At 32.8% G+C, this 15,452-nt stretch overlaps 1 protein-coding gene across 1 annotated transcript; it reads left to right on the forward strand.

Moving 5' to 3' along the window:
- Positions 1-10,848: 10,848 nt before the first annotated feature.
- On the forward strand, positions 10,849-13,984 carry LOC108997690 (3-dehydroquinate synthase, chloroplastic-like). The gene is made up of 8 exons (XM_018974039.2): positions 10,849-11,334; positions 11,884-12,034; positions 12,124-12,291; positions 12,396-12,622; positions 12,883-13,006; positions 13,286-13,348; positions 13,434-13,577; positions 13,663-13,984. Exons 1-8 carry the CDS (start codon positions 10,985-10,987, stop codon positions 13,792-13,794), a joined length of 1,359 nt encoding a protein of 452 aa, XP_018829584.1. The 5' UTR covers positions 10,849-10,984; the 3' UTR covers positions 13,795-13,984.
- Positions 13,985-15,452: the final 1,468 nt, after the last annotated feature.

Raw genomic sequence — 15,452 nt, forward strand, 5'->3', positions numbered from 1 at the left:
ACTAATTATTGTGTATAAGTAATGAAATTGATAAAAAATTTATTCATCATCTTTACACAATATACAATACATGATTTTTCATTTTCATTTTTTATTTTTTTCCTTAGTGAGTAATCACATATGAATGATAAGTAGAATAATTCAATTAATTTAGTAGAAATAAAATAAAAATAAAAATAAAAACAATTGTATTATGTGGTGTGTGAGATAATGAGTAGCAAAACTCATTATCTAGACTCCAAATGTCCTATCTTCAAATAAAGCTCATTTAAATAAATCAAATCTCCAATCTCCGAGGCTAAACAAGAAATCATAGAACTAGCAACAAAAGAACCGACGATTCACCTTAATATTCTTCAACAATAACTAAGACCTCGTTTGTTTTTAGATATGAGAAGATATTTTTTTAGATATATGTTAATAATATTGAGATATATTGAATATAAATTAGATAAAATGAAATATGTATTTGTTTATAGAAATGAGATAAGATTAGTTTAACTTTCTTTTAAGTATGGAAAATGATAGAGCCACCGCTAGTGGCTCCCGCTGGGAGTCACCGCTGGCTCTATCATGTGTTTTTTTTACAGTTAATTTTATATAGATGTTTTTAATAATTTTAAATATTAAAAAATAAATAAATAATATTATAATATTATTAAAAAATATTTCCTTAATTATGAAGTAAAAAAAATTATTTTTTTATTTTACTTCGTGATTAAGGAAGTATTTTTTAATAATTTTTTTTACTTCATGATTAAGAAAGTATTTTTTAATAATATTATAAATTTATTTTATTTTATTTTAAATATTTAAAATTATTAAAAATATATATATATAAATAATTGTAAAAAAAACACATAAAAAAACAGATGCTAGAGCCAGCATCACTCTTTTAAGTATTTATATTAGTGGGATCCACAAATAATTATATTAATTTTTTTATATTAAGTAATTGCAGAAAACACTTGATGCCCGTGCATGAACAGTACAACTGATTTGATCAACATTTTCGACGTTTTCTAGGCACTTATGTGAAACGTTTTGCCCCCTTTTTTTTTTTTTTTTGCTTTATTTATTTACCAATTATGTGTAATTATTTTTTTTATCAAATATTTTGTTGAGTCATTAGAAATATTTGTAAAAAAAAAACACAACCTCATTTAAAAAGTATTATACTAAAATATTCCTAAAATATATTATTTCATCATCAATGAAATGTGCAGTGAGACACATGTAATTTACATTTTACACTGATGTTCATATATTCGTGGTAAGACAAACTCGTTGCCCATCAAGAGCACTTCTCAACTTCTCTCTTTTAAATAAACTTTAAAACAATCTTTTACAACCATTATACATGATGAGATTCAGACACATTTAAGTTGCACAATAAGCATAAACCTTTTAAATCCCTCCATTCCACAAATGTAAAGAGCAACTTATCAACAATCAACATTTCTGTTAAGTCTTATCTGCAAGTCTCTTTACTAAAAGTCGTAGGTACAAGCCCCCATTAAACCCTCATTTTTCTTCAAATTTAAAATTTAATATGGGTCGGTTCTTACCCATTTTCTTAAGTGGAGACTTCTTACTTTGTTTTTCTAAGTGCTGGAACATAAATCTTGTACCATTGTTTTTGGTATCACAAGCATAATTAGCCCCACACAAAAAAAAAAAATTTCAAATTTTTTTTACATTATATAATTAAGTTCCTTATTATAATTTTGTGCAATAATGTTGATGTCAAAATAATCTCCAAGATATATAATTATTAATATGTTAATAAGCATATACTGAAAGTTGTCTAATTAAGCTATATTTATATAGTTATATAATTTATTAACTTGCGCAAATATATCATCTAATTAATAAGTACTATATAATATACTAATATGTGTTGCATACATAATATGATAGGTTTGATAAATATAATTTTGTATGTATTAAGTCACTACAATAAATAAATATATATGTATATGTATATGTTACTTATAAAAACATTACTCAAAAAAATGTAAGTACGTAATTTAATATTTAACTTAATGTTGTATGAGGATTCGTGGTCTAATGATGATGTTAAGTTGAGAGATTCCATGTTGATAGCACTAGACTATCTCAAGAAGGCAGATTAGCACCAATATGATAGAAAAATGTGAAGATTTCTTGGATTGAGGCAATAAATGTAACTTAATATATAAGGATAAATAAAAACATATTAATAACTTAATATTAATATTGATGTTTAAGAGTAAGTTTATATTGAGGAAGTATAAATAATAAGATAAAATTTAATGTTGTATTAATTTTATAATATATATGTATATTTTAGTTTGGCTTGGTTTGGTCCAAACCCTGATTGCAAACAGCGTGCACCGGCTGATAAAATATTTTTACAAATAAAAATGGGAAGGTAATAATAAATTAGAAATGAGGTCATAAATTGTACACATGAACCTCATTTGGCCTATCCTAATACAAATTTATGTTTTTGTGTCTTTGTAGTTAATGAGTAATAAAGAGTTATATTACTCATTTTAGTTCAAACTAATATGAAAATATTATGGTATTCATGTGTACATACACACATACACACACATAATGTGACAATTTGGTCCAATGTTTCTAAGGTAAGAATATAGATAATTTTATTGGGTCTAAATTAGGTTTAATGGGTTATTTTGGATAAGCCCACAAGATATAATTTATCAAGGCTAGCTTGTAGACTTTAATTAATCTCACAAGACAAAAAAATTTATTATAAGGCTAGTTAAGGTTTAGTAGAGGGTTTTGGATGGTATTAATAGGCTAATACTTTTTAGAAGCCTAATAAAGATTTATAGAATAATTTTGAATTGTCCACCAAGATTTATTATGGTGGATTAAGGTTTTTATTGGGTTCACTAATTGAGTTAAAATTCATTTAATATTTATGGACCAAGTGGGCCTACATTTAATTAGTAGTATGTCCAAGAATTTATTCAAAGGCCCAATAGTATTTAAGACGAGTTGGACTTACTTTGAAATTTAAGATTAGTCTGTAGGGTCGTTAAGTGATTTAGCCCATAAAGATACAGGCAAGCCCAATAAATTGTTAGACCCTTTAAAAGTCTAGCTCATTTGTTAAACCCGAGAGACTACTCAAAGCCCACAAAGGAGTCCAAAGAAAATACCCAAGATCCCTATCCAAAACCCACCAAAAAGATCCATATATTATAAAGTTATTCACAAAATAGTAATTGGCAGCCTACTCTGGAGCTGACCATGCATGTATTAATATAGATGAGTTTGTTACATTTGTTGTTATAGTTTGAGGTATATCAAGATCTTTAGAAATCACAATTACAAGTTTAAATTCAAATATTTAAAATACAAGAGTAGTTAAGATATGGATGTGGACTGAGGTTGTTGAAGATTTGAATTTCCTGATGGCAAAGCATTATCTTCCAATATTTGTGATGATAACTTAGAGGTCTTCAATTGATCATGTAATAGCTTAACATCTCCCCTCAAGTTAATGGGGAATTCATGAATCAATAACTTGTCTCTTAGCAAATGAAATCGAGCATTAGTTAAGGATTTTGTAAACATATCAACTAACCGAGCAATAGTGGAGATATGTCAAAGAGAAATGTCCTTCTGTGTAACTTTTTTTTCTAATAAAGTGAAAGTCTACATCTATGTGCTTAGTCTAAGCATGAAACATTGGGTTGAAGGCTAATGACAATGCACTGAGGTTATCACACCAAAACATTGGAGCGGTAGATAGTGGAACATGAAGATCATTAAGTACCATTTGAAACCAATAGAGTTCGACTGTGGCAAAAGCCATGGACTGATATTCTTACTTTGTGCTTGAACGAGAAACGACAAGCTGCTTCTTAGCAAAACAAGATATCAAACAGGGTCCAAGAAAAATGGTGTAGCCTGTGGTTGAGCACCTGTCATCAATGCTACTAGCCTAATCAAAGTCACCAAAGGCATTTAGTTGGAGAGAGTCACGACCATATACCAAACTATGATGGAGTGAACCTTTTAGATAACATTACACCCTCTTGGCAGCAGACCGATGAATTGTAGTTGGTTGGTGCATAAACTGACACAATTGATTCACATGAAAGGAAATATCGGGTCAAGTTAGTGTACAATACTACAAATCACCCACCACTTATCTGTACTCTATGGCATCTTGTAAAGGATCTCTTTCAAGCTCAGATAATTTAGCAACAAGAGGACACTAGCATAGGAAGCAAGCTTTTGCCCAATGGTTCACCACCACCGTCGATGCCATAGGTCTACTAATAAATATATGTTGAGTATGCTCAAATATTTGTAATAGGGGTCTATGGACCTTGTAGTGGTCATTGGGCTTTGGGTTGTGCCGTAATATTTGTCATAGGTCTTTAGGCTTCGTAATTGGTCATGGGTTTCTCAGCCAATCTCTCAAGTCTGCAACTTATATAAGTAGGAGATAAGACATTGTAAAAAAAAAAAATCTAAAAAGTTAAATGCAAAATAGTCAGTTTTTTCTATCTCATATTTTGGAGGTCTAGTTACTCTTGAATTTAGCCAATTTTCCATTATTTTCCTTTTCTTTTTTTTGATACATTTGGGGAGGGATGGTTTCAAATCCAAAACCTCCATTTTATAAGCTGGGGGTTTATGTCAATATGACCACAGTCCTTTGGCCCGTTCTTTTCCTTTTAATTGTCCATCTAAGAACTAAAATTAATGATTTTTAATTTAATAATTTAAATTTTTTAAGCACACGAGACTTTATTGTTCTTAACAAGTACTTTCTCATATTTTTCTTTTAAATTTTAATAAAATATGTTTTATCCAAAATTACGAAACCTTTTATATTGGGCTTCTACCTTTCATTTCTCATATATTTGCTTGTAATTCCTCCTTTGCGCCCTCAGCACCCATAGATTTAAAAACTATTCCAAAACTTAATAAAAACAAAATGAAAGACAAAAACATGAACAAAGACAAAGTAATCCCAATGCTCTTCTTCAATATTCTAATTTATATTTTCTTTTCTTCGTGTTTTGATAATTCTTCTTCTTCTTCTTCTTCTTCGTTGTTTAGCTCATTCTCTATTAAAGAACGGAGAAAGAAAATTTCAGTTTTCATTTTTTGCTTTACTCAAACATTTGATCAATGAAATTTTAGGTTTTGTAATTTTCATTTCTGTTTTCTTTCTAAATTATGCTCAGAAGCCAGGTGGAGCATAAGATTTATTTGGGAGCAAAGCCGAACATTAATGTCATATGCTGCATATTAAACTGGTTGTCATATTCGTCCCTTTAACAACAGAGAAAATGCAGTCGGAGGTGCTATTGCAGATCTGAGCTTTTTTTTTTTTGTATAAAAAAAAGGAGATTTGTGTGTTACAGTGGTTCTGGGTGCTATCGGTGGTGGTGTTAGGAGGTGCTCGATTGTCTCATGGTGTAGCGATTTATTTATTTATTTATTTTTTATGGCAAGGGGTGGTGGCGAACAGTAGGGCTTTGGCAAGGATTGTAGCTTAGCAAAAGCTATGAGCCACAGATGTTTGTTGTGTTTCGGAGAATTTGGTGCACAAAAGAATTTGGAACTAACTGTTGTGCAAAGAGACGAGAACTGATTGCGGTGCAAAGTGATGAAAGGGAGGGGCACTGGTGATATAAGTTTTGAAAGGGAGGGACTGGTAGTGACCTAGCTCTTTTCTATTGTGTGTGGTTGCATCTATTCTCATTTTTATGTGATTTCTCACATGGCAGCTCATCAAAGGAGGGCTGATGCTCTTCAAAAAATAGCCCAATCGTTTAGAAGCAGGATTATTATTTTTAACGGAGACAGGGTCTTACACATAATTAGTATTTTGCATTATGACCTGTTGGATTTCAATTCGATTGTTGTCATTATTGTGTTCTAGTTCGAACTCCTGCGCATAGTAAGTATACAAGATAATAGAGTATAAAACTCATATCTAGATAGATATGTACAACTATTCCACAATGCTTTAGATACTCTTTGTGTAAATAACTTTGTCAATTGATTCAGATACTCTTTTTGTGAGAAATTTTATCTAACAAATCCCACAACTATGCCTTCGGAGTAAGTCATTTCTCAATGCTTTAGCCAGAATTTCCAATTCTTGAAATATGTAAATGAATTATTAATTTCAAAGAATTTGTTAAGAATATTTCATATTTTCAAGTAGAATGAAAAAGTCCATGAAAAATACTTTCTCTCAAGGAGCCATCCTCAATACAAGATGTGAAGGGGAAAAAATACACTAGTCAATAAATTGGGCCCAACCCATCAAAATATCATTAGGGACAAAAGAGGGGGACAAGGGAGATATAAGGGATGCAAATGTCAGAGAGGGGGGGAAGAGGGAGACAAGAGAGATATTAGGGCTGTAAAGTGTCAGAAGATTAGGGGGAGAAGGCAAAGGGTTCACGCAATGGAGATTTGCTAACTCAAGGCATGCTAACATGTACAGTATGGGGTCAAGCAAGCCTATAAAAGGGATGCCCAGACAACATTAAAGGGGAATTTCTTTGGACTAAGGAAAGAGAGATATCAGGGCAGACAGATCAAAAGGGATTTTTGAGACAGATAGGAAGAGCTCTAACCTTCTCTACACAGTGAGATATGAGGATCCATTAGTGATTGTAAATAGATATATTATATTGGAGACTTCCCTCCCCAAACCGTCGTGGACGTAGGCATATTGCCAAACCATGTAAATCTTGGTATCATCTCTTTTACTTTCACAACACTTATTTTTCATTCACCGTCATGGACATATGAACCACCACCGTACAACTGCACCATAACACTATCGAGGCTCTAAAAAATTCATATCGCGGCACTACCTGAGTGGATTTGCCCTGGCCCGCGAAACATGACATCAAAAGTAATAGGAGCGGAAAGAAAATCTAAGAAAATAAGAGCGGAAATAAAATCTGAGGAAATAAGAGTAGAAAGAAAAATTGAGGAAATAGGAGCGAAAAGTTGAGGAAATAGGAGTAGAAACAAAAACTGAGAAAATATGAGCGAAAAGAAACTGGGGAAATATGAGTGAAAAGAAACTGAGAAAATAGGAGTAGAAAGAAAAACTGAGGAAATAGGAACACAATAAATTTTCTTGATAATTTTCTGCCCCAAAATGGAGCTAAAAACTAGCGGGTTTCTGTGAAGAGAAAAAAATATAGTAGCCAATAAATTGGACCCAACCCATCAAGATATCACTAGGGATAAAAGAAGGGGATAAAAGAGATATAAGGGCTACAAATGCCAAAGGGGGAAAGAATTGAGACAAGAGAGATATTAGGGGTGTAAAGTGTCAAAGGATTAGGGTGAGAAGGCAAAGGATTCACGTAAGGGAGATTTGACAACTCAAGACAGGCTGGCATGTGCAGTAGAGGGTCAGGTAAGCCCATAAAATAGGATGTCCAGACAACATTAAATGAGACTTTTTTTGGACTAAAGAAAGAAAGATATCAGGACGGAAGGATCAAAAAGGATTTTTGAGATAAATAGGAAAAGCTTCAACCTTCTGTACACAGTGAGATATGAGGATCTATGAGTGATTGTAAACATATATATTATATTGGAGACTTCCCTTCCCAAATCTCCGTGGACGTATGCATATTGCCGAACCACGTAAATCTTGGTGTCATCTCTTTTACTTTCACAGTACTTATTTTCCATTCACCGTCATGAACGTATGAACCACCATTGTACAATCGCACCAAAACACTGCCGGGGGCTCCAAAAAATTCACATTGCGGCACTGCCTGCGTGGATTTGCCCAGGCCCGCGAAACATGACATCAATAGTAATAGGAGCCGAAAGAAAAGTTTAAGAAATAGGAGCGGAAAGAAAAGCTGAAGAAATAAGAGTAGAAAGAAAAATTGAGGAAATAGTTGCGAAAAGCTGAGGAAATAGAAGCAGAAACAAAAACTGAGAAAATAGGAGCGAAAAGAAACCGAGGAAATATGAGTGTAAAGAAACTAAGGAAATAGGAGTAGAAAGAAAAGCTGAGGAAATAGGAGCGAAAAGAAACCGAGGAATTATGAGTGTAAAGAAACTGAGGAAATAGGAGTAGAAAGAAAAACTAAGGAAATATGAACACAATAAATTTTCTTTATAATTTTCAGCCCCAAAATGATGTTGAAAACTAGCGGGTTTTTGTGAAGGGGAAATAATACACTAGCCAATAAATTGGGTCCAACCATCAAGATATCACTAGGGATAAAAGAGGAGAACAATAGAGATATAAGGGCTACAAATGTCAGAGGGGGGGAAGAGAGAGACAAGAGAGATATTAGGGTTGTAAAGTGTCAAAGGATTAGGGGGAGAATACAAAGGGTTCACGCAAGGGAGATTTGCCAACTCAAGGCAGGTTGGCATGTGCAGTAAAGGGTCAGACAAGCCTATAAAATGGGATGCACAGACAACATTAAAGGAGACTTTTTTTGGACTAAGGAAAGAGAGATATCGGGATGGACAGATCAAGAGGGATTTTTGAGACAGATAGGAAGAGCTCCAACCTTCTCTACACAGTGAGATATGAGGATCCATGAGTGATTGTAAACAGATATATTATATTAGAGACTTCCATTCCCAAACCCCCGTTGATGTAGGCATATTGCCGAAACACGTAAATCTTGGTGTCATCTCTTTTACTTTCACAGTAATTATTTTCCATTCACCATCATGGACGTACGAACTGCCACAGTACAGCCGCACAGGAACACTTCCGGGGGCTCAAAAAATTGATATCGTGGCACTGCCTGCGTTGATTTGCCCAGGCCCGTGAAACACGACATCAACACAATAAATAAGACCATGGATAATGAGAAGAGAAGCAACATCATGGCTGAGAGAAAGTACACTATTTAAAAAATAAGAGTTTGCAGAGTATAAACAAGCTTGTATGTGTGTGTGTGTGTATATATATATATATATATATATATATATATATCAAACCTAGAATTTTGTAAGCCACATGCATTATATGAGTTGAAAATTACATGGATGTGATAAAATATGTCACTAATGATTATGGTATAATTTGTGGCTTTGTTGAAATCACAAAGGGCTTGTTTGAGAAGTGAGATTATCTCATCTCATATCATAATTTTTCATAATTTTCTTTCCAATTATCATTAAACTATAAATATTTTTCAATTTCAAATCTTCAATTTTTTCATCTAATCATTACAACTAATTTCTCAAACTTTACAAAGTACAAAAAATGATACAACGTTTTCAAATTTTGAAACAAAAATTATATTCTAACAATATTTTAACTTTATAATATTTTTATTTAACTTTTTCTCTTTTCTTTCCCAAAATCTAATAAAATATCTTAATTTAAACTATTTTACCATTATTTACAAACTATTAACAAAATTTGCATCTCATCTCATTACTCAAACTTGTCCTAAAAGAAGTTGGAGATGGAGAGTAGGTACCAAGATATATGTGTATTTTTTTAGCTCAGTTTTTCAAGTCCAACTTTTTCATGACCGTAGCTAGCAGTTGAATCACATCGAAATTTATTTTATTTTATAAATCAATTTTAAAACGGATAAAATTAATTAATTTTGTAACAAATGAGGTTCATTTTGCCAATTTAGCTGACCTTAGCAACCAGGACATCTATAAGGGAGCTGATATCTTGGTAACTAAATCTTGGTTTGATTTAATAGTTAATTAGCTATTTATCAAACTTTCAAAATTTCCCAACCAATAGCCCATCTATCACAATCATTTTCTTTTCTTAGATTATTATCCAATTAATCCTTTGATTATGTTCCGTTTTTTTCATTACACACACATCAACTGAGGCTCTGTTTGAATAGTAAAAGTATTTCATATGATAATTATAATTTTTTTAAATTCTCATATGAAATATAATAAATAATTCAAAATTTTCAAATCTCAAAATATTAATATTATTAAAAAAATAATATTTTAACAATATTTTATTCAACTTTAATCTAAAATCATCTCATCTCATTTCATTTCACTATCAAAACTGTACCTAAATGTTGGTTAATCTAAAACATGTTATTTAAAAGAAAATGATATGTGCAATCCTTCCCTTTTTAAATAGTGGATAAATCTAAGACTCATATGAAAAATCTACTTTTTAATGGTGGCTCCACTAGCATAAGACTTGCATATTTTAAAATCATATTTAACATTATTCTTATTTAAAGAGTAATGCTAAACAAAACAAGACTCACACACATTTTAAAAAGTATAAAAAATATGTGTCATATCAACGTATATAAATAAAGATGAATCGATGTTAAAATATAAGATAAGAAAGCATTACACTAAGGAAAAATGAAAGAAATGCAGCTAATTTTAAAATATTTTTATATACCATTTATATAATTTATTTTGCAAAAATATCTTATATATAATTATTCCTTATATATAATTAAAATTGTGATAAAAATGCTTTTTAAAAAAGGACAATGATAGATACAAATTTTAAATTGATAAATTTCATATAAATTTTTTGTAAAAAAATAAATCTCACTAATAAAAAACAATTTTTACAAATTTTTAAAGTGAAATTTATTTTTTTATAATAAATTATATAAAATTTATCAATTTAAAATTTGTAGAAATAATTTTTCTTTAAAAAGTAGTGATAAAAATTATTGCACGGGGTTGGTGGGAGAGGGCGACTCAAGTTTCAACAGGCTCAACTGCCAGAAGGCATTTTATCACAATATCTCTTCAATTTATCACAATATATCGTGAGAAGTATAGAAAGGGACTTACTGGTCCATCTCGCAGCGTCCCTAACCAATCGCCCGCTTTCACCTACCCTGTTTCTTCCTTCTTCCTACTTCTTCTTCTTCAACAAAATCCTCAATGTCGAAGCCACACACAATCGCAGCCACGATTCCTCCTCTCTGTCTCTCTCCCAGCCAGGTTCCAATCAGAGCTCGAGCCGGACCCCATGGCTTCAGCAGCAAACCCTTTTTCTCTTTCTGTCTCCTCCAAACCCAACAACTCCGCAGACTTCTTTCTTCGTGTTCAGAGCCCTCCTAACTCGGTTTCGCTCCAGTACTCTTTTGCTTCCCCGGGTTCAATCGAGCTGAATTCGAGTCGGGGAGGGAATTTGGTGCTAAGTTCGAGCCGAGGAGTGAGGTCGGGGAGGATACGCGCGAGTTCTGCTCAGGTTATGGACCAATCGGTGGCTAAAACGGATGCTAGGGCTCCTACCGTTGTGGAAGTTGACTTGGGAAACCGGAGCTACCCGATTTACATCGGATCCGGACTTCTTGATCAACCTCACCTTCTCCAGAGGTACTTAGTTAATCAAATTTTACTGCTTCATTCCACTCATTCTATATTAATTGTTTGCTCTTTTTAAAGTTGATTGATTTGATAACTTTCTTTGATTATCATCGTGTTACAAGTCTGTGTTTTGCTTTACCTGTCAACTACTAATAAAAAAATATCTGTGTTTTGCTTTACAACTACAAGTTCATCCAACCAAAACAAGGGGAAAACAAAAAGATTTTTCGTGATAACCAAGCCAATTGGTTAAAATCATGTGTGGAATCACTATGAATTAGGCCGGCTACTCGCTAATGCGTGCTGAATTTATTACTTTGGTTTTGAGTTATTATTAGGATTTTGATGGACACCAAAGGCTCCTTCTATTCTGAAAATAGGTAGCGTAAGAGAATGTTTTACACTACAAGATTTTAGAGTTCTTGAGCATTGAATGCAGAATTTGCTTTCCCCCCATCTTGTAAATGATCAAACAGACCCAACTTGCTTTAATATTTACACTAACTTGCAGCTTTTATTCTTGTATTGATCCATAATCAATTGATTGTTATGTCATAGGCATGTTCATGGGAAGAGAGTTCTTGTGGTCACTAATAACACAGTAGCACCACTCTACCTAGATAAGGTTGTTGAAGCTCTAACTCAGGGAAATCCAAATGTCTCAGTTGAGAGTGTGATTTTACCAGATGGGGAAAAATACAAGCAAATGGTAGGTATTTTGAGGTTTGAAAATGAATTTTTCATTTCGGGTGTAATGGACATTGCATTAATCGTGTAATTGTATGTTTTATCCTATAGGATACACTTATGAAAATCTTTGACAAGGCCATTGAGTCACGATTGGACCGGCGTTCTACTTTTGTTGCCCTTGGGGGCGGTGTGATTGGTGACATGTGTGGATTTGCTGCTGCCGCTTTCCTTCGTGGTGTTAATTTCATTCAGATTCCTACAACAGTGATGGCACAGGTCTGTTGAGTTCCTTTATTTACTTTTTTGTGGCTTTAGCGTGTACAGTAATATTTCTAAATTGTTAACTTGTCATTATTTATTATTTTTCTGGTTTTTTCCAGGTGGATTCCTCTGTTGGTGGAAAAACTGGGATAAACCACCGCCTTGGGAAGAACTTGATTGGAGCTTTTTATCAACCTCAATGTGTACTTATTGACACAGACACATTAAACACGTTGCCAGATAGGGAACTGGCATCAGGGCTTGCTGAGGTTATAAAATATGGGCTTATCAGGGATGCTGAATTTTTTGAGTGGCAGGAGAAGAATATGCAGGCATTAATGGCAAGGTATAATTTCCCCAAAAGAAAAAGCTTCGAACAATATTCTTCAACCTAGCACTTGAATCTTCAACATAGCGCATTAGACATGAGACATTGACACAACTTGTTCAAGAGTACTGGATGTTCTTTAAGGCCTTTGGAATATATATCTTTTGATGTTGAGCGTAGCTTTATAGCTCATTTTGGCTTATTCATGCAATTATTATGTTATTTTCTCTTTATATGGATCAACTTTTGCATGAGTATGATGGGCTAGTCCATTGCAGGGACCCAAGTGCACTGGCTTATGCTATAAGACGATCATGTGAAAACAAGGCTGAGGTTGTGTCCTTAGACGAGAAGGAAAGTGGACTGAGGGCAACACTGAATTTGGGACATACATTTGGCCATGTGAGTTACGAGTTAGTAATTGTCATAAGTAATCAATATTGCTCTTAAAATCTGGTGTGGCCTAATTGAATTTATGATAATGTTTTATGGAATATTTGGCTCAACTCAACTAATTGTACCTTGCCTTTGTGCAAATGTGAAACAAGTGTTAAAATGTGTATTCCAACCAATTAAAAGAGAGAGAGAGATGTGAATTTCAGCTTGTAAAGGTTATCATTCTACTTTCTAAAGTTGGAACCTAATACAATCTAATTTTCATGATGTGGCACGTCTTTTCAGGCAATAGAAACTGGGTTTGGCTATGGGCAATGGCTCCATGGAGAAGCTGTTGCGGCTGGCATGGTATTTCAATTCAGCTCTTCCCTTACCAGGCATCGTCTTTCCTGTGCCACACATATGTTAATGAAGATTGTTTGCCAATTTTCAGGTCATGGCTGTTGACATGTCATACCGCCTTGGTTGGATTGATGATTCTATTGTGAAACGAGTTGACAATATTCTACAACGGGCTAAGTTGCCCTCTACTCCTCCCGAAGCTATGACTGTGGAGATGTTCAAGTCCGTTATGGCGGTAAGCGAGTGAGGTTGTCATTTATAGATTGGCAGTTCCATCCGTTTATCTCATTCTTAATGTATCTGTCCTTTTGGTATGGCAGGTTGATAAGAAGGTAGCTGATGGGCTACTAAGGCTCATCCTTTTAAAAGGTCCCCTAGGCAATTGTGTTTTTACAGGTGATTATGATAGAAAAATCCTGGATGAAACACTCCATTCATTTTGCAAGTCCTGAAGCTGATTTTGGTCTCAGCTATGTTCAAGTGTTTTACCAGATACTGGTTATCATGTATTAGTCTCTTTTTGTACCTTGAATGCCTTTGCTCATGGTCTTCCTAAATTCTGTTGGCGAGACCTTCTACCATTTTGTAATTTTAACGAAGTGTGGCATGCTCCTCAATAATTCATTACTGGTTTTTCATATTCTTGTTATGTGTTAAACTCAATTACCCCCTTCATCTCAGTTTCAAATTAGAGATCTTGCCCTATGTATCTTTCTTAGCGCGCCTGAAAATAATGTGGCTGTCATTCCTAAATATTTTCTACTTCAAGCTCGGATTCCCCCAAATGCCATTCGACTATCTTACTGCCTTCCTTCAAAGCTGGAGTCGACATACTCCATCTATGACAAAGATTATGGAGCTACCCAAGAAACAACTTGCAGAAGCGGTTTCTCTCTAGCTACCTTATGTGCAGTTTGTAGCTTTTTGAACTGTACAATGAATCCATGATATTTTATAGTTTTAGGATATGCAAATCTCGCGTATTTCTTTTTTTTTTCAAATGTAGATAAATTTGATACTCACATGAAATTTGTTTAGAAAAAATCTACACAACTTCTTACCATTTACACAACCTCCGCACACTACATATTTTTTTAATTTTTATTATTTTTTCTTTTATTAAATATTTAATATATGAATAATGAATAGAAAATTTAAATTATTTTAAAAAGAATAAACTCAAAAAAAAAAATTTTTTAAATATTAAAATATAAAAAAATATGGTGTGTGGAGGTTGGAGAGATTGTGTAGTATTGCTCATATGTTTAATGGTAGATTTCAATTTTTTTAAAATAGAGTGTACAAGACTTGCACATCTTAAGACGGTATGTAATATAACTCATCATCTTAATAATAACTCTGTTTTTTACATTTAATCGATCATTTGCCTTTGTTTTTCTTTCATTTCTTTTTTTTCTTTTTTCTTTTTTAAGTATGGTTTGGGTTTTTATCAGGGCATCTGATCACCCCCCCTCTCTTACCATTATTATTTATTAATTATATGATTTGCTAGGTGGAAAAAACGAATAATGAGTAGAAAATAAGTTTTGTGTGGCTGAAGGTGTGAGTTGATATTATCTTGTGGTGCGATAGAAATTATAAAGTTGGGCTACAAACTATTGGGAACCAAAAAAAAATGCAAAAAGAAGTAAGTTTTGAACGTAAAGGAAAGAAGGATGACCAATTTTTTTTTATTTTATTTTATTTTTTTTGGTTTTTGGAAGAAATGCCATTTCCAATGAAATCCATTGTGATTAGAATTAAATGGTGACCCGGTCAGTCAATAACTAAAATTCAAAAATAATAACGGTCAATTTTTTTTCTCTCTCTACCTCCACCTCCACCTGTTAGTAGGTATAGTGTATTTAAGTCAATATATATTTGTATATTTTTTTTTTAGAAAGAGAAATATTTGTATAAATTGACGTGACATGATATAATTCGTCAAATCATAAAATTATTTTTATTATAAAGTAGATCTGACAAATCACATAAAATTACGTTAATTTATAAATTTACTTTTAAAAAATATAAAATGTTAATGTTTAATTAAGGATCATGTCTAATTTCTTTAGGTAATTAATGACAAAGAGATTGGAAGTTAAAATCG

Source organism: Juglans regia, chromosome 11 (assembly GCF_001411555.2).
Source record: "Juglans regia cultivar Chandler chromosome 11, Walnut 2.0, whole genome shotgun sequence".
Lineage (NCBI taxonomy): Eukaryota > Viridiplantae > Streptophyta > Magnoliopsida > Fagales > Juglandaceae > Juglans > Juglans regia.